The following is a 24,679-nucleotide window of genomic DNA, read 5'->3' on the forward strand; positions in this document are numbered from 1 at the left end:
CTTCCAAAATGCTGGGATTACAGGCATGAGCCACTACGCCTGGCCTTCCTTGGGCTTTAAAAGTTCCCCAGCACTACCTTGCTGCTTCCTCTAATCTGTGTTTCCTGCTGACCACAGAAATGGTCTGCCACCTCCGAATAGAAGAGAACATCTTTGCTCTGCCATTTTCTTTCTCTGAAAAAAATGATAAGTGTCCTGCTTACCCCACCCTATTTCTGTAATCCTGTAGAAATCTATTTTTAAAATACTGCTATGCACTTCAAGCAGCTCATCAATTTCTGATGTCTGATTCTTCTTCATTTCTTGATCTTGCTTAATGTCCATGGCATAGAGTTTTTTTAAAGCTCTTTTGTGTGCCTTTATCTTGTTTGATCATCCTAAAAACCTTATGAGAATGACAGATTTTTTCTTTTCTTTTCTTTTCTTTTTTTTTGAGATGGAGTCTCACTCTGTGGCCCAGGCTGGAGTACAGTGGCGCAATCTTGGTTCATTGCAACCTCTGCCTTTCAGGTTCAAGCCATTCGCCTGCCTCAGACTCCTGAGTAGCTGGCATTACAGGCACGCGCCGCCAGGCCCAGCTAATTTTTGTATTTTTAGTAGAGATGGGGTTTTGCCATGTTGGCCAGACTCGTCTTGAACTCCTAGCCCCAAGTGATCCGCCCACCTCAGCCTCCCAAAGTGCTAGAATTACAGGTATGAGCTACCATGCCCGGCTCATGTCATAGATTTATTGAACACTGCTTATTTAAAATGTTTGGCAATATCAAAGACTTTTGACTCACTTATTTTTTTTTCCTTTTCTTCTTTTTTTTTTTTTAAATAGGCAGTGGTCAGTGGCCTATTTGACTTCTCCTAAAAAAGACTTGAATATTTTAAAGTGTCATACGTTTTCTGATTATAGAAGTACTAACATGCTTAGTTTTAAAATGGAAATAATGAGGACATAAAAACCTAAGTGGAAGTCCTTTGTAATGCTAGTTGATAGAACTAGGGATTGTTAATGGTTTGGCAGGTAGTCTCCCAGACTTTCCTAGTGGCTGTGTATTATACATACTCTCTCCTAACTGGGCTCATTCTATATAATACTCTTCTGCTGCTTGATTTTTTTTTTCCTTTCTTTTTAGAGACAGGGGTCTCACTCTGTTGCCCAAGCTGGAGTGCAGTGACACCATCATAGCTCACTGCAGTCTTGAGCTCCTGGGCTCAAGAGACCCTCCTGCCTCAGCCTCCCGAGTAGCTAGGACTACAAGTGTGTGTCACCATACCTAGAAAGCTTTTAAATTTTTTCTAGAGATGGAGTTTTTCCATGTTGCCCAGGCTGGTTTGGAACTCTTGGGATCAAGCAATCCTCCTACCTTGGCCTTGGCCTCCCAAACAATCCTCCTACCTTGGTCTCCCACAGTATTGGGATTACAGGCATAATTCACTGTACCTGGCCTGATTTTTCTTTTCCTTTTTTTTTTTTTTTTGAGACAGAGTCTTGCTCTGTTGCCTAGTCTGGAGTGTAGTGGCATGATTTCACCTCACTGCAACTTCCGTCTTGCAGGTTCAAGTGATTCTCCTGTCTCAGTCTCCCACACTGGGACTATGGGCACGCACCACCACGTCCAGCTAATTTTTGTATTTTTAGTAGATGGGGTTTCTCCATGTTGGCCAGGCTGGTCTCAAACTCCTGACCTCAGGTGATCTACCCTCCTAGGCCTCCCAAAGTGCTGGGATTACAGGCATGAGCCACCATGCCACCACACCCAGCCTCCAGTTTGTCTTTATACACATGTGACATTTCGGTGAATATCCACATCCTTATGGCTTTGAAAGTCTTCTACTGACATTTCTGCAGGATACATTTCTGTTTTTTTGTTTTTTAAGACGGAGTGTCGCTCTTGTTGCCCAGGCTGGAGTTCAATGGCACAATTTCAGCTCACTGCAACCTCTGCCTCCTGGGCTCAAATGATTCTCCTGCCTCAGCCTCCCGAGTAGCTGGGATTACAAGCACCTGCCACCACGCCCAGCTAACTTTTTATATTTTTAGTAGAGACAGGGTTTCACCATTTTGGCGAGGCTGATCTCGAACTCCTGACCTCCGGTGATCTACCTGCCTTGGCCTCCCAATTGCTGGGATTACAGGTGTGAGCCACTGCACCTGGCCAGGAGACATTTCTTGAAAGAGAATTCCTAGGAAAAAATAATACGTATTTTTAAAAATTGCTCCCCCCCAAAAAGTTAAGATACTTAAGTTTACTATAACAATGTAACTAAATGATCCCATCCTTGAACATTCTGTAAAACCTATCCACCTTCCTTTGTCTACTTTTGTCTGTAATGTAACCCGGACTCTGGTGGTGGTGTTTCATGTGAGAATTTTAGGAATATTGATCTTTCTGTCTGGCTTTAAGACAAAGACCGCCCTACAGCTAATGTATGATAGCTGACCCTTCTGTCTAAAGTCGTTTGTCATCTTGTAATTTTCAGATGACTTGCACCGTTGGTTTAACAGGAAGAAAACCTCTTTCAGAGAGGCATGTGCAGTGCCCGAGCCTCAGGAGAGTGGCTCTGAAGAGCACCTGCCTCTGAGCCAGTTCACCACAGTGGACCGTGAAGCCATTTGGGCCGAAGTGGAGAAGGAGCCCGAGAAGTACCCGCTGCGAGGCGAGCTGAGCGAGGAAGAGCTGCCCTACTACGTGGAGCTTCCAGACAGGACGGCCCACGGCGCCCCGGACAGCAGCGAGCACACCGAGTCTGCAGATACAAGCTCCGGCCACACGGACAGCGAGAACACGTCCTCCTTCTCCTCCCCTTCCCACGACCCGCAGGAGCTGAGCAACGAAGAGAACTGCTGTGCGCCCATTCCCATGGGGGGCAGGGCGTACCCCAAGCGCTCGGCCCTGGTGGCGGCCTTCCAGTCAGAAAGCTTCAAGGCTGGGGCCAAGTTAAGCCTGGTGCGGGTGGACTCGGACAAGACGCAGGCTTCTGAGTCATTCTCCAGCGACGAGGAGGCGGACTTGGAGCTCCAGGCCCTCACCACGTCCAGGCTGCTGAAGCAGCAGCGGGAAAGGCAGGAGGCCGTCGAGGCCTTGTTCAAGCACATCCTGCTCTACCTGCAGCCCTACGACTCTCGGCGGGTCCTCTATGCCTTCTCGGTGCTGGAGGCTGTGCTCAAAACCAACCCTAAGGAATTCATCGAGGCTGTGTCCAGGACTAGCATGGATACCAGCTCCACCGCGCACCTCAACCTCATCTCCAACCTCCTCGCTCGCCACCAGGAGGCCCTCATTGGCCAGAGTTTCTACGGAAAGCTCCAGACCCAGGCCCCCAACGTGTGCCCCCACTCTCTGCTCCTGGAGCTGCTCACCTACCTCTGCCTGAGCTTCCTGCGCTCCTACTACCCTTGCTATTTGAAGGTCTCGCACCGAGACATTCTCGGCAACCGGGACGTGCAGGTCAAAAGTGTCGAGGTTTTGATCAGGATAATGATGCAGCTGGTCTCGGTGGCCAAGTCTTCGGAAGGGAAGAACGTGGAGTTCATCCACAGCTTGCTGCAGAGGTGCAAAGTTCAGGAGTTTGTCCTGCTCTCCCTGTCGGCGTCCATGTACACGAGCCAGAAGCGCTATGGGCTGGCCACCGCCCACCACGGCAGGGCCCTGCCAGAGGACAGCCTCTTTGAGGAGAGTCTCATTAACTTGGGTCAGGACCAGATCTGGAGTGAGCACCCGCTGCAGATTGAGCTGCTGAAGCTGCTGCAGGTGCTGATTGTCTTGGAACACCACCTGGGTCGGGCCCACGAGGAGGCGGAAAACCAGCCCGACCTGTCTCGGGAGTGGCAGAGAGCCCTGAACTTTCAGCAGGCCATCAGCGCCCTGCAGTACGTGCAGCCCCACCCCCTCACCTCCCAGGGTCTGCTGGTCTCTGCGGTGGTGAGGGGTCTGCAGCCCGCCTACGGCTACGGCATGCATCCGGCCTGGGTGAGCTTGGTCACGCATTCCTTGCCCTACTTCGGAAAGTCCCTGGGCTGGACGGTGACACCCTTTGTTGTCCAGATTTGCAAAAACTTGGATGACTTGGTCAAGCAGTATGAAAGCGAATCTGTGAAGCTCTCTGTCAGGTGCGTTACGCTCCTTGTGACATCTTTATTGCTTTAGTGATGGTTTTTATAACGAGTGACTGTTTTGCCACGGATGTCGGTTGGAGGATAATTTCATCCCAATGAGAAGCCTGTTTAGCATTGTCAAGAGGGGTAACAAGCAACTAAATGTTCTGATCCTTTATGTTATGTTATGTTATGTTATGTTATGTTATGTTATGTTATGTTATGTTATGTTATTTTTGAGACGGAGTCTCTGTCACCCAGGCTGGAGTGCAGTGGCATGACCTCAGCTCACTGCAACCTCTGCCTCCCAGGTTCAGACAATTCTCCTGTCTCAGCCTCCCGAGTAGCTGGGATTACAGGCGCCTGCCGCCACATCTGGCTAATTTTTTGTATTTTAGTAGACACGGGGTTTCACTGTGTTGCCCAGGCTGGTCTTGAACTCCTGAGCTCAGGCAATCCCCCTGCCTCGGCCTCCCCAAGTGCTGGGGTGCTAGAGGGAGCCACTGCGCCCAGCCCTGATCCTTTATTTCGAATCCACACAGGTACCCAGTCTAGCTCAGTGTTGCAGGGCATGTCAGCTACTCTCTACTATTTTTGCAAAACAGAAATAAAAATGTGAATCATCTTCACAGAAATTCTAAAACATTGAAACCATTTTTCTAAAGTGACTATATGAATGTAAAATCACACAAAGGATGGTTAACATTATTATAATGATATTCTATGACGAGAGCTCCAGTTTATTTGGGATGGTGATCTCTCTCTAGTTCCTGTGTTTATATATAGGATTAGAAACCCTTATGGCCTCATTCTTTAAAAATTCTCAAACCGGTTTCTCTTTTCTTCACCACAGCACAACCTCCAAGAGGGAAAACATTTCTCCAGATTATCCACTCACCCTTCTAGAAGGTCTAACGACCATTAGTCATTTTTGTCTTTTGGAACAAGCCAACCAAAACAAAAAGGTAAATTTTTTTTTTTTTTCCTGAGTTCAAGGCAATTTTCATGTATTGTGTTGTCTTTGGGCTATGACTGTTTCAAATAAGTAACGTATGTATGTAATGTCTGTAACTAATATGCATATGGAGGTGATGCAAATGTGTATGCAAATATTACATAAGTCATGTACACACGTATGCAAATGCATGTGTGTTAGCAATGCAAGTGCCTATGCAAATGCATATGCAAATGCATGTATATAATTAACGCAAATGCATAAGTATGTATGTCAGCCATGCAAACATAGTTTTCTTCCTGCTGGCACTCCCTGTGCCAGCCCTTTGCCCATTGTTCTATCAGTAGCCTGTGAGATAACTTATAAAGCCACTTGTTTGATTTTAGGCTTATAGTCATCTTTTTCCATGTATTTTTTACTTGCTATCATGGTGTTCATGAAATCTGAGTAGGCAGACATTTTAGCTGTTGGTTATTCTACCCTGTAGAATACCCTGGGATTAAGTCTTAGAATACATCTAACACTTTGGTTGAATGGTTGAAAAGTTTGTAATTTTAGAACATCAGACTCACAGCTGTCTCTGTGAAAGAGAACCATGGGTTGAAATGCACAGAGAAGCTTATTGCTCCCAGACCACCACATGTATGAATTGCTTAGAAGAGAGTCCAACAGCCCAGACCTAATCCCGCTAGCACTGCTGCCCTCGTGGGAAGAAAAACCATTCCATAGACACAGCCTGCCTCATGTATTCATTTTAATTTTAGACCATGGCTGCAGGTGATCCTGCCAACTTGAGGAATGCCAGAAATGCCATTTTGGAAGAGCTGCCTCGAACTGTTAACACCATGGCCCTTCTCTGGAATGTTCTCAGAAAGGAGGAGACTCAAAAGAGACCTGTCGATCTCCTAGGGGCCACGAAGGGATCCTCTTCCGTTTACTTTAAAACCACCAAAGTAAGAGGACGTCTCTGTAGTTCTGTCATTTACTTGGTCTTGTATTGTTCCACCCAAAATAAATGTGTATAGGAAAGTGTGCGTGATAAACAGATGTGCTCATTGAAACCCAAGTCAGAGATCAGAAGTAGAAATCTCTAGTTCGTTTGTTATCAGTAAGTTTCCTATACCTGAAATGGAGGAGTCTGAGTGGTTTCAGCCTGTTTTCTTCTTATTTTCCATTCACCTTATTTTGTAGTTAAAAATAAAGTCTTGGCCGGGCATGGTGGCTCACACCTGTAATCCCAGCACTTTGGGAGGCCAAGGCAGATGAATCTCCTGAGGTCAGGAGTTCAAGAACAGCCTGGCCAACATGGTGAAACCCCATCTTTACTAAAAATACAAAAATTAGCCAGGTGTGGTAGCACGTGTCTGTAATCCCAGCTACTCAGGAGGCCGAGGCAGGAAAATCGCTGGAACCTGGGAGGCGGAGGTTGCAGTGAGCCAAGATTGCACCACTGCACCCCAGCCTGGGCAACAGAGCAAAACCCCATCTCAAAAAAAAATAAAAATAATAAAAATAAAGTCTCTAGAGCTAGGCGCGGTGGCTCATGCTTGTAATCCCAGCACTTTGGGAGGCCAAGATGGGGTGGATTGCTTGAGCTCAGGAGTTCAAGACCAGCCTGGCCAACATGGCGAAACCCCATCTCTACAAAAAATACAAAAATTAGCTGGGTATGGTGGCGGGCACCTGTAGTCCCAGCTACTCAGGAGGCCGAGGCAAGAGGATTGCTTGAGCCTGGGAGGTGGAGGTTGAAGTGAGCTGAGATCACGCCAGTGCACTCAAGCCTGGGCGACAGAGTGAGACCCTGTCTCAAAAACAATAGTCTCTAGTGGTTCAAAGCGGGGATACCTAGATCCTCACCTCTAAATGATTTAGAGACCCAAGCCTTGAGTCTCTAAAGCATTTCTGCGAGACAGCTCATCTCTGTTCTGCTTTTAGCGGTGCCTGTCAAACATGGCCCCATCAGAGTGGAATGTCAGGGTGCCTTTGAGTTCTTAAACCAAAAACGCACAACTGTGAATATTTATATTATAGTTTAGTCTTCTTTGGTTTTCAGTGTCTGCCTCAGAAGGCTGTAGGCGCAGGACTCGGTCGCTCACCATCTGTGTTACTGTGTGTGGCATCTCAGAATTATCTGCCACATCTGACATCAGTTGAGAGCCCCCAGGTGCCAGATGTGGCCTCAGGGATGAGCCTTGCCATCCTGCATTTAGGTACCACGGTGCGTTGTTGGCCTCCAGACATTCTGTCGGTTCCCAGGGTGCCAAGGGAATTCTGTATTTCAAGCTCCTATAAGAACCTGCTCTTAAAAAGATTCAGAAAACCTTTTTTCTCACTCAGAAAAAAAGATTTTCTAAACCTTTTTCAGGGGAGCTTCCTGTAGCACTCAGCCTCTCTGAGCCTCCATTTGCTCGTCTGTTAAACCAGGCTGTGGCTAGCATCCTATCCTCATGGGTTGAGGGAAAGAGTAATTACGATAAAGGCTGATGCTCATTAGGCACTTAACTCCTAGCCCTCCCTGAGGAACCCAGGGCCGGGAGCGGGACCCCACATTAGTCCCTCTAGAGCAGAAGCCATGGTGGAAAGGAGGGGACAGCTCCATTGCTGGCTCAGTTGTATCTAATGTGAAATAAACATGGGCGGTTGTCACAGGAAGCGCTGGGTAAATCCGTCTCTTCTACAGACATTTTGTGCCTGCTGCCACGCACCAGGCTCTCTTGCTTTACCGGTGGACAAGAGAGATGAAGTCCCTGCCCCTGTGGCAGAGGCAGACATTAACTGGCAGTGTAATAACGATGTGAGCAGGGCTTCAGAGAAACACAGGGTTTCCTGAGAGTGTGTGAACAGGAGGCCTGGCCTGACCTGGGGTTCCTGAGGCGGCATGGCTTAGCTGAGGCCCCAGGCAGAGAGGATTTAACAACGGTGGGCACTGCAGGCTGGGAGAGCGGTAGGATTTACAGAGCGAGGAACGTGGCGGGAACACAGAGAAATTCATAAGTAGCAAAACAGAGGGTGCTGAGTGACATCAGGACCATGTTACAGGTTTAAATTGATTACCTGATAAAATTAGTGAAATGGTGCTTATTTCTGGAAATTGAGCAACAACTTTCCTAATGAATATAAGCCCTTCCGCAGCAGATGGAGTCAAGCTGAGGCTGTGGGATTTCCAGATGGAAGCAGTGCTGCAAAGCCTTGCCCGGCTTCCTGCAAGACCCCCGCTGTGCTCACAGCAGCAAGGGTGATATTCATCGTCTCCTGAGATGCTCCTGGCCAATGGAGCTGGCCATCCGTCTCTCCCCCTTGGCCGCTCACTGCCCCTTCCGCCCGCCGGCATGACACGCCAACATCACACATCCAACTCCTTGCGGAAAGGGTTTGATTCCTCCCATTGCTGGGATCCACCCATCAGGGAAGCACCTCAGCACAGCATTGGGCAGAAACATGACAGGGTCCTTGCTCTCGGTATGGACAGCAGTGGTGGTTCAATGTATATGATGCCATAGCCCCAATATTACTCTGCAGTAACTTTTTTTTCCCTATTTTCTAGACCATAAGACAAAAAATTTTAGACTTCTTAAACCCCTTGACGGCCCATCTTGGGGTTCAGTTGACAGCAGCTGTTGCAGCAGTGTGGAGCAGAAAGAAAGCCCAGCGTCACAGTAAGATGAAGGTAAAGTTTAAAAAGTTACGGGAGTGGTTAAACTTACTGTGACAAAGAAATACCACAGAATCATGTGGAATCAAAGGTGACATTGGAAGCCAGCATGGGAAACTATTGAGTTGATTTAATCATTTTATCTATTTATCTATTTGAGATGGAGTCTCTCTCTTTTCACCCAGGCTGGAGTGCAGTGGTGCGATCTTGGCTCACTGCACCCTCCACCTCCTGGGTTCAAGTCATTCTCCTGCCTCAGCCTCCCATGTAACTGGAATTATAGGCGCCCGCCACCACACCCTGCTAATTTTTGTATTTTTTAGTAGAGACAGGGTTTCACCATGTTGGCCAGGCTGGTCTTGAACTCCTGCCCTCAGGTGATCCACCCACCTCGGCCTCCCAAAGTGCTGGGATTACAGGCGTGAGCCACCACACCTGGCCGATTTCATCATTTGAAATGCATGAGGTAATATAGCTGTGTCTCAGTACAAGTAGAATGTGTATTGGGCAGGTAGGGAAGAGCCCACCTGACTTCTGTTTTCTAATTTTTCTGTAATGAGTATATAGTACTTGTGTTTAATCTTTTTAAATCTAAAATACATATAAGAGTATATATAACATGAACATTTTTAAAGAATAAAAATGGCACAGTGGCTCACACCTATAATCTCAACACTTTGGGAGGCCAAGACGGGCAGATCGCTTGAGTCTAGGAGTTTGAGACCAGCCTGGGCAATATGGCAAAAAATTAGCCGGGCATGGTGGTGTGCACCTATAGTCCCAGCTACTCAAGAGGCTAAGTAAGGTGGGAGGATCACTTGAGCCTGGGAGGTGGAGGGTGCGATGAGCCATGATTGTGCCACTGCATTCCAGCCTGGGTGACAAAGCAAGTCCCTATCTAAAAAAAAAAAATTTAAGCTACCTAAGAACATGCCACCCATTTGGCTTAAGAAATGGTTACTTATCCTAGCACTGTGGGCCTTTCTTTATTTGTAGTACCATCTTATTGCTTTTTTAATGTGTAGAAATCACACTTGTTAGCTGGGCATGGTGGTATGCGCCTATAGTCCTAGTTACTTGGGAGGCTGAGATGGAAGGATCACTTGAAGCCAGGAATATGAAGCTGCAGTGAGCTACGATTGTGCCACTGCACTCTAGCCTAGACAACAGAGTGACACCTCATGTAAAAAAAAAAAAAAATGGAAATTACATTTGTCCATGATAATAAAGAAAATTGAAATCACCAATCATATTTCTATGCCCAAAGATAATTTCTTTCTTTTTTTTTTTTTCCTGTTGAGACAGAGTCTCGCCCTGTCACCCAGGCTAGAGTGCAGTGGCGCGATCTCAGCTCACTGCAACCTCTGCCTCCTGAGTTTAAGCAATTCTCCTGCCTCAGCCTCCTGAGTAGCTGGGATTACAGGCACATGCCACCACACTCAGCTAATTTTTGTATTTTTAGTAGAGACGGTTTCACCATGTTGGCCAGGCTGGTCTCGAACTCCTGACCTCGTGATCCGCCTGCCTCAGCCTCCCAAGGTGCTGGGATTATAGGCGTGAGCCCAAAGATAATATCAGTTTGTATTTTGCCCGTTCTTTATCCACTTGACTGGTCCATCATGAAGTCCTGCAGGGGTCGGCTTACCTTTTTCAACCTCAATCCTCTTCCTTTGTTCCCTCCCACCCCCGCTCCATCCCCTGTTCAGAATCTGCTGCTGCACCTCCTTGACACTCCCCCAGTGCTCAGCCTTTGTGGCAGACATGGGCGCCTGTTCTCTGAGGAAGAGTCAGTGGTCAGTGTCCGAGGCCACCCTCCTGAGCGCGTGTCGGCTCCTTCCCTGGTGAGGAACCTGGTGCTAGTTGTTTTTCTTCCAAATGCCCATGACCAGGGTATGCAGACTTCTGTCATCAAAAATATGCCTCCCATACCAGGGCTTTCCTTCCAAGGCTAGCAAATGGGAGCCTGGTTTATCTGTTTTTACTTCCTGTCTTCGTATTTTTGATTCCATCTCGTTTCCTTCAAATTTAGTATATTTGTTTCTAAAATGCTTTCTACTAAATTCAAACATACCACTATTACAGCCCCATCATGGCCTGCACCTTTTATTCCTAATTTGTATCAAATTATGTTGTTCCCATGGGTGGAGCCTTTACCTAGTTCAATAGGAAATGTTTGTTTAAGAGATTAAAACAGGCCGGGCGCGGTGGCGGCTCATGCCTGTAATCCCAGCACTTTGGAAGACCGAGGCGGGCAGATCACCTGAGGTCAGGAGTTTGAGACCAGCCTAGCCAACATGGTGAAACCTCATCTCTACTAAAAATACAAAACGTAGCTGGGCGTGGTGGTGGCCAAGATCGCACCACTGCACTCCAGCCTGGGTGACAGAGTGAGACCGTGTTTCAAAAAAAAAAAAAATAAAGAGATGAAAACAGATTGATTTCTCCAGGGACAACTACTGTAGAATACAATAAAGATGTGTCATCCTTATTTTTACTTTCTCTCTATAAGCTTTCAAGGAATTTTTTTTTTTCTTGGCAGATTATCCCAACGGCAAGTGCATCCCAGCTAACCCTTGTCGACTTGGTGTGTGCACTCAGCACCCTGCAGACTGACACGCTGCTGCACCTGGTGAAGGAGGTGGTGAAGAGGCCACCCCAAGTCAAAGGGGGTGATGAGGTGAGGAGCCTGGGGAAGCCTCTGGGCTTCTGCAGATTAGTGGGTGGCATTTGTCATAACTCTACTTCCTTATAAATCATGTTTGGGAGGGAAAGATAGGTAACAAGAGCTAGTGGGAATGCTTGGGGTAGTGAAGTGGAGGTGCTGTTTGCTGTGCTTTGGGGGAGACCTATGAAGATTTGGTGCTTCTTTTTTAAGGTGGGAACTGCCTGAGGTCAGGGGCTCTCATCCTTGTACCCTGCTGCTGAGGACACTGCCTGGTACATGGGTTAGCGCCTTCTGGGCACCAAGTGGAATAAAATCTTTAGAAAGAGGAAATGGCACCTGCCTCAAGGAGCTCGCAGCCATAAAGATGCCAAAGATAAACAAAACCAGACTCTAGTGAAAGATGGTAAAGACAGATGTGATTCAATAACCACTGCGGTAAGGGAAAGTGTTGGGTTCAGTTTAGATTTGTGTGGAGATGACTGGGAAAGGATGAGGGAGGAGGGAGGGGGAAGGAGCAGGAAGTTTAAGGAGAGTTGGAGAAGTAGAAAATTACAAAAGAGCAAGTGGGGAGGCTGCTCAGTCCATAGATGTGATTAGGCCATCTGGGTTTGCTAACTGGGGCTTATCCAAATGAGGCTCCTACCCTCCCACAGAGGCTGGGAGATCGAGACTCTGTCTTTCTTGATGATTCTGTTTCAAAGGGATGGCTCCCAGGTCCTTGAGAAACACATTCCTAGGTTGTGGGAGACACATACACATCTCAAAGGGACAGAGAAAGTATTTATCATTGTAAACTTAAAAGAAAATGCTCTAAGAAAGGGAGGTCAGGGGTCTCTCTGCAGGTGTTGGCAGGAACAAACAGTAAATTATTTGGCAACCTTGAGCTTTCTCGGACAGGTATTTGAAGAGGACTGGTGTCCCCATCCTAGGGATCCATGCTAGTGTTGTTTGGGGCTGTGGGGGTGGACAAAATCATTTGTCAAGCAGAGGGCTCAGAGGAGCCTAGCTAGAATCAGCTCAAGGAGAGAGTCTTTGTCAAGGGCAAATTAAAATTTGTGTAACTTTTTTTTTTTTTTTTTTTTTGAGACACAGTTTCACTCTGTCACCCAGGCTGGAGTGCAGTGGTGCGATCTCAGCTCACTGCAACCTCCACCTCCTGGGCTCAAGTGATTCTTGTGCCTCAGCCTCCTGGGTAGCTGGGAGTACAGGTGCATGCTATCACTCCTGGCTAACTTTTGGTTTTGTTTTGTTTTGTTTTGTTTTTTCGAGATGAAGTCTCACTTTGTCGCCCAGGCTGGAGTGCAGTGGTGCAATCTCAGCCCACTGCAACCCCGCCCCCGGGGTTCAAGTGATTCTCCCGTCTCAGCTTCCTGAGTAGCTGGGATTACAGGTGTGCAGCACCAAGCCCGGCTAATTTTTGTATTTTTTTTTTTTCTTTTAGTAGAGACGGGATTTTGCTATGTTGGCCAGACTGGTCTCGAACTCCACTTGCCTTGGCCTCCCGAAGTCCTGGGATTACAGGCGTGAGCCACCGTGCCCGGCCAAAATTTGCATAATTTTTTTTAAAACTTTTTTTTTTTTTAAGACAGGATCTCACTGTCACCCAGGCTGCAGTACAGTGGCACAATCATAGCTCACCATAGCCTCGACCTCCCCAGGCTCAAATGATCTTCCCAAATAGCTGAGACCACACATGCACACCACCACGCCTGGCTAATTTTTATATTTTTTGTAGTGACAGGGTCTGCCACATTGCCCAGGCTGGTCTGGAACTCCTAGGCTCAAGCAATCCTCCTGCCTCGGCCTCCCAAAGTGCTGGGATTACGGGCGAGAGCCACCATGCCTGGCTGCATAATTTTTTATAAAGGTAGAAAATAAATGTCAGAGAACATAACTAACGACAGACACTCTGAGAAAGAGGAGATTTCATCTGGCTGCTGTGAAACAGAAACCTTCAGGGCGATGTCATTGAACCGAGAAGTTCCTTGTAATTTTTCTGCTCAATTTCATTACAGCAGCCTGGAGGGCCCATGTTGTCTAGAGAGCTTCTTCAATTATACACGATGGATTTAAAACAGGGCAAGCTGTGTGGTTTAATATTTGCATTCCCTTAGAGTCTTCTATTTCTGTTTTTACCAAAGCAGTCTTCATCATTGAAAGCAGCAGAGCTGTTTTGCTCTTAATTAACTAATTTAATAAAAACCAGGGATTTATTTCAATCTTGAAATAATTGCCTTCTGTCAAACAATTTAAAATCATACAGTTAGCAAAAATTTAAGAATAATCTAAATGAAAATTAGGGGGGCCGGGCATGGTGGCTCATGCCTGTAGTCCTAGCACTTTAGTCCAGGAGTTCGAGACCAGCCTGGGCAATGTAGGGAGACACCATCTCTACAGTAAATTTAAAAATTAGCTGGGTGTGGTAGTGCACACCTGTAGTCCCAGCCACTTGGGAGACTGAGGCAGGAGGATCAGTTGAGCACAGGAGTTCGAGGTTGCAGTGAGCTATGATTGAGCCACTGCACTCCAGCCTGGGTGACAGAGTGAGACCCTGTCCAAAAAAAAGAAAATTCAAGCAATGGAAAAAGTGATTATTAAAAAATATAGCTATACTTGAACAGGTGTTTGTGTACCGATGTTCATAGCAGCATTATTCACAACAGCCAAAAGGTGGAAGCAATCCATGTGTGTCTCAGTGGGTGTGCGGATAACAAAGTGAGATCTGTGCGTGCAGCGCGTTAGTACTCAGCCTCGAGAGGAATGAAATTCTGACACGATCTGACACGTCAGATCCTCAACATGGATGAACCTTGAAGACATTAAGTTGAATGAAATAAGCCAGTCACAAGAGGACTAACACAGTTCTATATCTGGAAAAAAAAAAAACAACTCAACTGTGTCCTCACTCAACAACATAACAATCAACACAGAAGACTTCTCTTACCCCAAATATGTGGGGAGTTCTCCCCGCCAGCAAGCAAGCAATTGATTCCGCAGTGGACACCAGTTGGGTGTCGTCTAATTCAATTCCTACTCTATCTGCTTGGAGATAGTGTCAGATCCCACAGGGTGAGGACTCAGTCCCCAAGAGCACCCTTCACTTCAGACACCAGTCACAAGTCTGGGCCTCTGGAACTTCTGACTGACTAGCTAGCTTCAAGTTGGGATTCCCACGAACCCCCTCTTTGGGTTCAATTAATTTGTCGGAGCAGCTCCCAGAACTCCAGAAACACGTTTACTGGTTTATTATAAAGGCTACTACTGAGGATACAGATGAAGGGATGCGTAGGGCAAGGTATGGGGGAAGAGGTGCAGAGCTCCTGTGCCCTCCATGGGCACAGAACTTTCATGTGCTCTGCTCTCTGGAAGCTCACCAAACCCAGTCCTCTTGGGCCTTTTATGGAAACTTCATTGGATGGGTATGACTAAAGCATAGACAACCGTGTCGAAGTGTGATTGGACAAAAAGAGTGTGATCTAATACTTAATACAGTGACTGGGGAAACCCAGCAGGGCCTGCCTGTTCAGATTCTTCTTGGCCTGTCTGCGCAGCACTGCTTCCTCCAGGGTGTGGGACAGGACCCTCTCCAGAATGAGGGTCTTATGAACCGTAGTCAGATTAGAGTCCTGCCTTGGGGCAGGTCAAAGGAGGGCAGGAGTTATGAACCAAGAACTGCAGACAAACACGTAAAAAAATAGGTTGATACGTAGATAGATGATAGATAGATAGATAGATAGATAGATAGATAGATAGATAGAAGTAGTTAGGTAAATAGATAGATAGATGTAGGTAGGTAGGTAGGTAGATGTAGGTAGGTAGATAGATGTAGGTAGGTAGGTAGGTAGATGTAGGTAGGTAGGTAGATGTAGGTAGGTAGGTAGGTAGAGAGATGTAGGTAGGTAGATAGATGTAGGTAGGTATGTAGATAGATGTAGGTAGGTAGGTAGATGTAGATAGGTAGGTAGGTAGAGAGATAGATGTAGGTAGATGTAGTTAGGTAGGTAGGTAGATGTAGGTAGGTAGATAGATGTAGGTATGTAGGTAGATAGGTAGAGAGATAGATGTAGGTAGATGTAGGTAGGTAGGTAGATAGATGTAGGTAGGTAGGTAGATGTAGGTAGGTAGGTAGATAGGTGGAGAGATAGATGTAGTTAGATGTAGGTAGGTAGATGTAGGTAGGTAGGTAGATGTAGGTAGATAGATAGATGTAGGTAGGTAGATAGGTAGATAGATATTATGATTTTAGAGTGTTAAAGGGTGGCTCACTCCTGTAATCCCAGCACTTTGGGAAGCCGAAGCAGGGGGATTGCTTGAGCCCAGAAGTTTAAGACCAGCCTGGGCAACAAAGTAAAACCCTGACTCTAAAAAGAAAAAAAAAATTAGCCAGGCATGGTATGCACCTGTAGCCTCAGCTACTTGGGAGGCTGAGGTGGGAGAATCACTTGAGCCAGGGAAGTTGAAGCTGCATTGAGCCAAGATCACGCCACTGCACTCCAGTACAGAGCAAGACCCTGTCTGAAAACAAAAGAAAGGCTTTTTTTTTTTCACATCAGACAATGTGCCGACCATTGTAACAAGGTTTGAGGGTGGCACATATCACGCATGTGCGTGAACACCCAATCATCGCACTCATGAACTGCAGATGAATCGGAAGACTTTTTTTTCAGCCATTTTTTTCAGCCTCACATATGACACGGGGCAGCCCCCTATAGAAGTGTCCAGGCCCCGAGGGCCTGGCCGTTGGGCGTCACCCAGTCAGTTATCCTCCAGCTCCTGGTCTCTTCCTTTGTTCCGGTGTTTATCGACAATGCTCTGTGTGCACTGAGTGGTGTCGTGGAGGCTAAATAGTGGAAAAAGCAATTCCTGCCCTCAGTCCTCCTATATTCTAGGTTGGCAAAGAAGAGAGAAGAGAAGAGAAGCCATCCTAAAAAATAGCAACACTGCGAGGCCAGGTTACGGAGCCAGCTCAGTCAGTGCTTAAGGCTTCGAATGTAAAAGGACCCCGATGACTTCCACAGTATTTCTTGGGGATCTGGCCCAGGTCTCCCAGTCTTCCAAGAACATATGGTCATCCTGTTGCCTTTCACTGTTGTTTTTTTGAGACGAAGTCTCGCTCTGTCGCCCAGGCTGGCGCAATCTCGGCTTACTGCAAGCTCCACCTCCCAGGTTCACGCCATTCTCCTGCCTCAACCTCCCGAGCAGCTGGGACTACAGTCGCCTGCCACCACGCCCGGCTAATTTTTTGTATTTTTAGTAGAGACAGGGTTTCACTGTGTTAGCTAGGATGGTCTCGATCTCCTGACCACGTGATCCACCCGCCTCGGCTTCCCAAAGTGCTGGGATTACAGGCGTGAGCCACTGCACCCGGCCTTTTTTTTTTTTTTTTTTTTGAGATGGAGTCTCGCTCTGTTGCCCAGCCTAGAGTGCAGTGGCGTGATCTTGGTTCACTGCAACCTCTGCCTCCTGGGTTCAAGCAATTGTCCTGCCTCTGCCTCCTGAGTAGCTGGGATTACAGGCTTGCGCCACCATGCCCAGTTAATTTTTTTGTATTTTTAGTAGAGATGGGGTTTCGCCGTGTTGGCCATGCTGGTCTTGAATGCCTGACCTCAAGTGATCCACCCGCATTGGCTTCCCAAACTTCCGGGATTATAGGCGTGAGCCACCGTGCCCGGCCTCCTTTCATTCTTGTCCATAAATGTTAGGAGTGGGAATGGTGCTCCACAGGGCGGTCTGTGCTGCTGCAGGCTTGGTCACCGTAGAACCAAGGGGTTCTTCGAGGTCCTGAAGACAGCTCTGCAGAGGCTATGACAGCCAGAGCGAGTGTGTTTAGGTTGTGTTCCTTCACATTACTTGAATTTCTACAAATACCTGCAATTTCTAGTCTTTCCTGGGCTATAAAGGAACCGGATTTTATCTAGCTGACTGATTTTTGGCGTTTCAAATAACAAAACTACATTTTGTGGTTAGTTTAGTTAATTAATAGCTGCAAATAGCTTTTTACAAGCAAGGAGGGGGTAAAATATGTGTTTTAGAACTCGTTTCCAAGTAGTTCCAGCCACAGGGTTTTTGGGGAAGCTGTCTGAGCTGGGTTTGAAGTCATCTTCTAAACTAAGAACTAGAATTTTTTGGCCGGGTGCAGTGGTTCTACTTGGGAGGCTGAGGCACAAGGATCGCTTGAACCCGGGAAGCAGAGGTTGCAGTGAGCTGAGATTGCACCAGTGTACTCCAGCCTGGGCAACAGAGCAAGACTCTTGTAAAAAAAAAAAAAAAAAAAGGAAGGAAGGAAGGAAAAGAAAGAAAAAGGAAAGGGAAGGGAAGGGGGAAGGGAAGGGGAAGGGAAGGGAGGAAGGGAGGGAGGGAGGAAGGAAGGAAGGAAAGAAAGAAGAATTAGAATTTTTTCTTGCCTCTTGGTAATCATATGCATTCACTGGAGTCAACACTGGCCGTAGCTTTCTGTTTGGGAAGTTTGGTTACAGTGCCAATTTTCCCTAAATGCCTGTTGATGCCTGGAATGTAAAGTAGGTGCACAGGGTGGGAGATCACTGTAGAAGTCTAAGGGGACGTGAATGATTTGGGGACTCATAGGACACACTTGTTTTAATTGTACATGATGGGCCCTATCATGTCTGTTGTTATATCTGAAAGATTCTTTAGTCAAAAACCTTCGCTTTGTTAGGCTATAGATCTGTTTCATTTTGTATCTGAATTCTTTTAGCCTTATTTCCCACCAACTCGGAGTAATTGGTTTTACTTTCATTTTCAGAAATCGCCCCTAGTGGACATTCCTGTGTTGCAGTTTTGCTATGCTTTTCTCCAAAGGTAATACAGTCCCCCATCCTCCAAAAACTTCCTTAAATACAGATGCTATTGCAGTGAGCATGCATAATAAATATCTGGTTTTATTTCTAGACTACTAGAGAGCCATTGTTCAGAAAATATCTTAAAAGTTGTCATAATTTCTTCCCAAGGTACTGATCTATGCTTTTCCTTCTCCAGAGAGTTAACATCTTAAAATCTGTGCAGCGTATTTTGAACGCTTTATATGAGCGAAGCCTTATGTGAGGCCTGTTAAACTTTAAAAGGCTTGGATTTGCATTAAATTGATACAGAAAAAGAAAAAAACCACATATAGGGAAGTGTTAAAGACCTCTTTTAGAAAAAGGAGAAATGGGCCAGGCGTGGTGGCTCACACCTGCAATCCCAGCACTTTGGGAGGTGGAGGCAGGCGGATCACTTGAGGCCAGGAGTTTGAGACCAGCCTAGTCAACATGGTGAAACCCCATCTCTACTAAAAATACAAAAATTAGTCCGGCATGGTGGCGTGCGCCTGTAATCCCAGCTACTCGGGAGGCTGAGGCAGGAGAATTGCATGAACCCAGGAGGCGGAGGTTGCAGTGAGCCAAGACCTCACCACTGCTCTCCAGCGTGGGTGACAGACCAAGGCTCTGTCTCAAAAAAAAAGGCAAAATGATTGTTTCTGGTGGCGTTCTCAGTGTGCCTTCCCATGTTTTATGTGGAGAGGTATCTGCTTTGATTTGCTAAGTTAATATATATGTATTAGGTGTCTCAGCTAAGAGAGCATTAAAGGGGATTCCGCAGGTTTTTCCCCATGGATGAAAAAGAAGCTTTACTGGACCTCATTCAGATCTTACAATGGCCGCATCCCAGGTGCAGCTCTTCGTTGCAGAAAATGAGGGTGAGGTGGCTGGGTGCGGTGGCTCAACGCCTGTAATCCCAGCACTTTGGGAGGCTAGAGTGGGTGAGTCACTTGAGGCCAGGAGTTTGAGACCAGCCTGGCCAATGTGGTAAAACCCTATGTCTACTAAAACTACAAAAAAATTAGCCAGGGCTTGGTGGCAGCATGCCTGTAGTCCCAGCTACTCGGGAAGCTGAGGCAGGTGAATCACTTGAACCCGGGAGGCAGAGGTTGCAGTGAGCTGAGATCACACCACTGCACTCCAGCCTGGGGGACAGAATGAGACTCTGTCTCAAAAAGGAAAAAAAATGGGGGTGGGGAGGGTATAGACCACTTCTCAGGGAAGCCTCAGTATTCCTACATAGCCATCAGGAGTCTCACTGTAAATAACTCCAACAACCAGGCACAGGCTCCTTGATTCACACAGTTAACATTACATAGTTATTCCCACTCACCACATTCTGAAGTTGCAGGACAGTAAATTGAGGCCTCCTGGTAGATGACCAGGGTGGGGTTAAATTCAGACCACTTCCCTCGTGAGCATCATTGTTGTTCTTTCCTCCAGGAGTTAAAGATGAGCCAGTCACTTCCCTCCTATCACAGCTAATATATATTGCGTTGCTGGCGAATGTTGAGTGTAGTGGCCCAAGGGACAGCTGAGCTTTCCCAGGAGCTGCAGATTAGATTTGGTCATCCTCCTTTTGCAGAGGAGGAACCGCCTAGGTCACACAGTAGGTAGTAAGTTGGAGAACCAGGACTTGGACCTGGAATGCTCTGACTGCAGTGTGAGCTTTCACTGCCTGGACTGTGCTTCCTCGCTTTGGAGCGGTGATCTCAGAATCCTCATCCTGAGAGCTACAGAGCGGGGTAGGCCAGTTTCCTGGTGAGTGTCCTGGGACCTAATGCTTTGCAGCCTTCTGACAGGTGATGCTCTGTTACCAGCCACTTCAGGGAAGCAGAATATTAGCGCTAGAAAGGCCTGAGAGAGCAGCCGGGCACGGTGGCTCACGCTTGTAATCCCAGCACTTTGGGCGACCGAGGCAAGTGGATTTACTTGAGGCCAGGAGTTCAAGACCAGCCTGGCCAACATGGTGAAACCCTACTAATCTCTAGTAAAAATACAAAAAATTAGCCCAGTGTGTTGGCCTGTGCCTATACTCCCAGCTTGGGAGGCTGAAGAACGAGAATCGCTTAAACCCGGGGGGCAGAGGTTGCAGTGAGCTCAGATCGTGCCACTGCACTCCAGCCTGGGTGACAGAGCAAGACTCTATCTTAAAAAAAAATAATAAAATAAATAAATAAATAAAATAAAATAAAATAAAATAAAATAGAAGAAAGGCCGGGCGCAGTGGCTCACGCCTGTAATCCCAGCACTTTGGGAGGCCGAGGCGGGCAGATCACCTGAGGTCGGGAGTTCGAGATCAGCCTGGGCAACACGGTGAAACCCCGTTGCTACTAAAAATACAAAATTAGCTGAGCGTGGTGGCACATGCCTGTAATCCCAGCTATTCGGGAGGCTGAGGCGGGAGAATCGCTTGAACCTGGGAGGTGAAGGATGCGGTGAGCCGAGATCACGCCATTGCACTCCAGCCTGGGCAACAAAAGTAAATCTCCCTCTCACCAAAAAAAAAAAAAAAAAAAAGAAAGGCCTGAGAGGTCAAGGTCGATCATCTAGTTTAAGGCTTTTATTTTAGAGACAAAGAAACCAGGAGTATCTCACCTGCCAGCAGTAGGATTTCAGGTTCCCAAACTCCAAGTGTTTGCCAGAATACCAAAGTTTAGCTCATGTACATTGTAAGTTTTTAAAAAGAAAAAGGTCAGTGAGGTATGCTGTTTACCCTTTGCTTTCCAACTGCCAGGATCTTAAATATGCTTATAAATAAATGTATTTTGACTTGTTCATGGTTGAGTATTTTTCCTATCTTTTAAAAAAACAGGCTCCCAGTACCAGCCTTGCAAGAGAACTTTTCTTCACTGTTGGGAGTATTGAAAGAGTCTGTACAGTTGAATCTAGCCCCACCTGGGTATTTTCTGCTTCTCAGGTATCATGTCACCACATTGTCATTGTGTAATATTTTCTCTTGGCACATATTTTATTTCTGCAGCATTTTTAATCTGAAGCTGATTGTCTCCCAACAGCATGCTGAATGACTTTGTAACAAGAACTCCCAACCTGGAAAACAAGAAGGACCAAAAAGACCTGCAGGTTTGTATATGAAAGAGGTTCAGCCAAATGATATTACCCCAGCAGTGCTGTCCTCCTTTGGGGGATATCAGATAGCAGGTAGACAAGAGACATTGGACAGAATCTGAGGTTAGCTTTGCACTTGTTCTCAAGTCTTACTTCTGCCATCGCTGTCTCTAGAGAGTTCGGACAGTCCCGGGGCCCGGGTTTTCTGATGAAGGTTCTTGTGTAATGCTTGAGCAATCGATTGTGGAATTGATAGCTGCACCCCTCACCCTCCACACTGTATGCAGATGTATGTGGATCTCACTGTAAAACATAAATGGAATAAGAAATCTTATTTCCCCCCCGGACGCGGTGGCGCACACTTGTAATCCCAGCACTTTGGGAGGCTGAGGCGGGCAGATTGCTTAAGCTCAGGAGTTTGAGACCAATCTGGGTAACATAGTGAGACCTCATCTCTACAAAAGTACAAAAATTAGCCTAGTGTGATAGCTACACCTATAGTCCCAGCTACTTGGGAGGCTAAGGATCCCTTGAGCCTGGGAGGTTGAGGCTGTAGTGAGCTGTGATCACGCCACTGCACTTCAGCCTGGCAACAGAGAGAGATCCTGTCTCAAAAAAATTTTTTAAAAAAGGAAGCTATCTCCGTACATGGATATTTCTTTTTTTCTTTTTTTTTTTTTTTTTTGGGCCAGGGAGTTGGACGGAATCTCACTCCATCACCCAGGCTAGAGTGCAGTGGTACGGTCTCAGGTCACTGAAACCTCCACCTCCGGGGTTCAAGTGATTCTCCTGCCTCAGCCTCCCAAGTAGCTGAGATTACAGACACATGCCACCACGCCCGGCTGATTTTTTGTATTTTTAGTAGAGGCGGGGTTTCTCCATGTTGGCTGGTCTGGTCTCAGACTCCTGACCTCAGGTGATCCTCCTACCTTGGCCTCCCAAAGTGCTGGGATTACAGGCGTGAGCTACCACACCCAGCCTCCATACATGGATTTCTTTCCTTAAACGCCTTATCCCCCATTATAACAGTAATATATGCTCATAACAATTTGTTTAATACTGAAAAATAAAACTCATCATAGGAGAAGGAAAACTCAGAGTGGAATGCCAACTAATAAATATGGAAGTTATGATGAAGTTGGAAAAATCACTGTTTTGCAAACCATTATAGACATTGATTCAGTTGGCTTTTCTATCACATTTATAGCCTTGGAGATACTACTGCTAATCTTTATGATCCCTGGCATTTGTGAAAGGTATATCCAGAAACAGCCTCAGGTCCACAGTTCTGAACCACAAGAGTACTGTATAAAGTGCAGTAGGCCGGGTGCGGTGGCTCACGCCTGCAATCCCAGCACTTTGGGAGGCCAAGGTGGGCGGATCACCTGAGGTCAGGGGTTCAAGACCAGCCTGGCCAACATGGTGAAACCCCACCTCTACTGAAAATACAAAAATTAGCCATGCCTGGTGGCGGATGCCTATAATCCCAGCTACTCAGGAGGCTGAGGCAGGAGAATCGCTTGAACCTGGGAGGCAGAGGTTACAGTGAGCCGAGATCTCACCACCGTACTCCAGCCTGGGCAACAAGCGTGAAACTTCGTCTCAAAAACAAAAAACAAAAAAACAAAAACACCATAAAGCATAATTAGAAAATTCCAGTGCCTCCTCCTTTGGCCTTGACTTGTAGCCAGAGAAGAAAACGTTACAATGCCGATGCTGCCCGTCCAGGTGCTGGGATAGCACTTGCTCACCTAAGCCCTCCCTGCTTTCGTGGCCTGTTGCCTGTAGCAGGCCCCTCTGTCTTCAGCCAGCCTGGACAGGGCTCTGGCCACAGGCATTCCCTCCGTTGTTGCAGCTGGCATGCCTCTTCTCTGCTCCTTTTGGTTGCGGGGACCAGGTGGCATCTGCTTCTTTCTGTCTCATGACACCTGGCCTCCCCGCCACTAATTCCTTCCTACTGTTTTGAGCCACACCCTATGCTTCTTCCCCACTGAGGATATAGAAAAAAACAAAGTGTGATTTTCCTACCACACTCTCGTAACATAGAATCCTTCTGTGACCTCGTAACCAAAATGTGTGGGAATTTCTTCCCACCAGCAACCAAGCTAGTAGTTCTGCAGTGGACACTAGATAGGCGCCGTCCAGTTCTGTTCAATTCTGGCATTCCCCACCTAGAGATAGCTTCAGATCCTGCAGGTTGAGGGCTCAGTCCCACAAGACTGCCCTACCCCCTCAGATGCCAATCACAAGCCCCAAGTGGTTTCATCTGTGCTTTTGACAGACCAGCTCTAAACTGGGGTTCTCACTACCCACTCCTTGGGTTCTGTTAATTAGCTGGAGTGGCTCATGGAACTCAGGGAACACATTGAACAGTTTATTTTATTTATTTATTTATTTTTTTGAGACAGAGTCTTGCTCTTGTTGCCCAAGCTGGAGTGCAATGGCACGATCTCAGCTCACTGCAACCTCTGCCTCCCAGGTTCAAGCGATTCTCTTGCCTCAGCCTCCTGAGTAGCTGGGATTACAGGTGCCCGCCACAATGCCGGCTAATTTTTGTATTTTTAGTAGAGGCAGGGTTTCACCATGTTGGCCAGGCTGGTCTCGAACTCCTGACCTCGTGATCCAGCCGCCTCAGTCTCCCAAAGTGGCGGGATTACAGGCATGAGCCACCACACCCGGCTGACCAGTTTATTATAAAGGAGATTAGAAAGGATACAGATGACGCGATGATCAGGCAAGGTACGTGGGAAGGGGCACAGAGCTTCCATGCCCTCCTAGGGCACCACCCTCTAGGAACCTCCACGTGTTTAGCCATCCAGAAGCTCATCCGAACCCAGTTACTTTGGGGTTTGTGGAAGCTTCATTACATAGGCATGATGGATTAAATCACTGGTCATTGGTGATCAATTTAACCTTTAGCCCCTCTCCCCTTCCTGGAGGTTGGGGAGCTGAAGTTCTCTGGGGGCCCCCAGCCACAACCATCTAAGACACGTATTACTTTGGAGAATCCAAGGAATTTAGGAGTTATAGCTGGGAAATGGGGAGAAAGGCCAAAAACATTTCCACAATATCACACCCGTCCACTCAGTGCTTTCATCAGTCCTTACGGGAACTCCTCTAAGCCCCTAATCCCTTTTCCTGACTTTCCTTGTGCCCTTCACACCCAACCCTGCCTAAGTTAGCCAATTTACCGCTTCCCTCGAGCGCACCCTTCTCTCACCCAGCAGGCAGGTGTGCCCTGCTTCACACCTCAACACAACTGCTGAGCCTAGGAACCGTGTGGCACAGTTGAGGTCAGGATTATAAAATTCTCGGATGTCAAGGATTATAGCCACTCATAGCTGGTGACACTTGATGACACTGGCTGAGAAGCCTGCTTCGAGTTTCTGTCTCTCCAGCTACTAACCAGATTCTTTACTGATCATACTCCTGA

General features: G+C 47.0%; 1 protein-coding gene and 1 non-coding gene across 3 annotated transcripts in view; one reads left to right on the forward strand and one right to left on the reverse strand.

Moving 5' to 3' along the window:
• The window catches only part of DOP1B (DOP1 leucine zipper like protein B), a 132,404-nt gene that overhangs the window by 80,169 nt on the left and 27,556 nt on the right, over positions 1–24,679 (forward strand). For both annotated transcript variants that reach the window (XM_055373998.1, XM_019017893.4), the window contains 8 exons: positions 2,473–4,102; positions 4,941–5,052; positions 5,807–5,995; positions 8,587–8,709; positions 11,234–11,371; positions 18,123–18,178; positions 20,993–21,097; positions 21,195–21,261. In XM_055373998.1, coding sequence (XP_055229973.1) covers positions 2,473–4,102; positions 4,941–5,052; positions 5,807–5,995; positions 8,587–8,709; positions 11,234–11,371; positions 18,123–18,178; positions 20,993–21,097; positions 21,195–21,261 — 2,420 coding nt within the window. The remainder of the gene's footprint in view (positions 1–2,472; positions 4,103–4,940; positions 5,053–5,806; positions 5,996–8,586; positions 8,710–11,233; positions 11,372–18,122; positions 18,179–20,992; positions 21,098–21,194; positions 21,262–24,679) is intronic.
• Positions 15,902–16,007, reverse strand: LOC115931893 (small nucleolar RNA U13). Its single transcript, XR_004068317.2, has one exon. It is a non-coding gene; the product is annotated as a small nucleolar RNA U13 (small nucleolar RNA).

Source organism: Gorilla gorilla, chromosome 22, assembly GCF_029281585.2.
Source record: "Gorilla gorilla gorilla isolate KB3781 chromosome 22, NHGRI_mGorGor1-v2.1_pri, whole genome shotgun sequence".
Taxonomy (NCBI): Eukaryota; Metazoa; Chordata; class Mammalia; order Primates; family Hominidae; genus Gorilla; species Gorilla gorilla.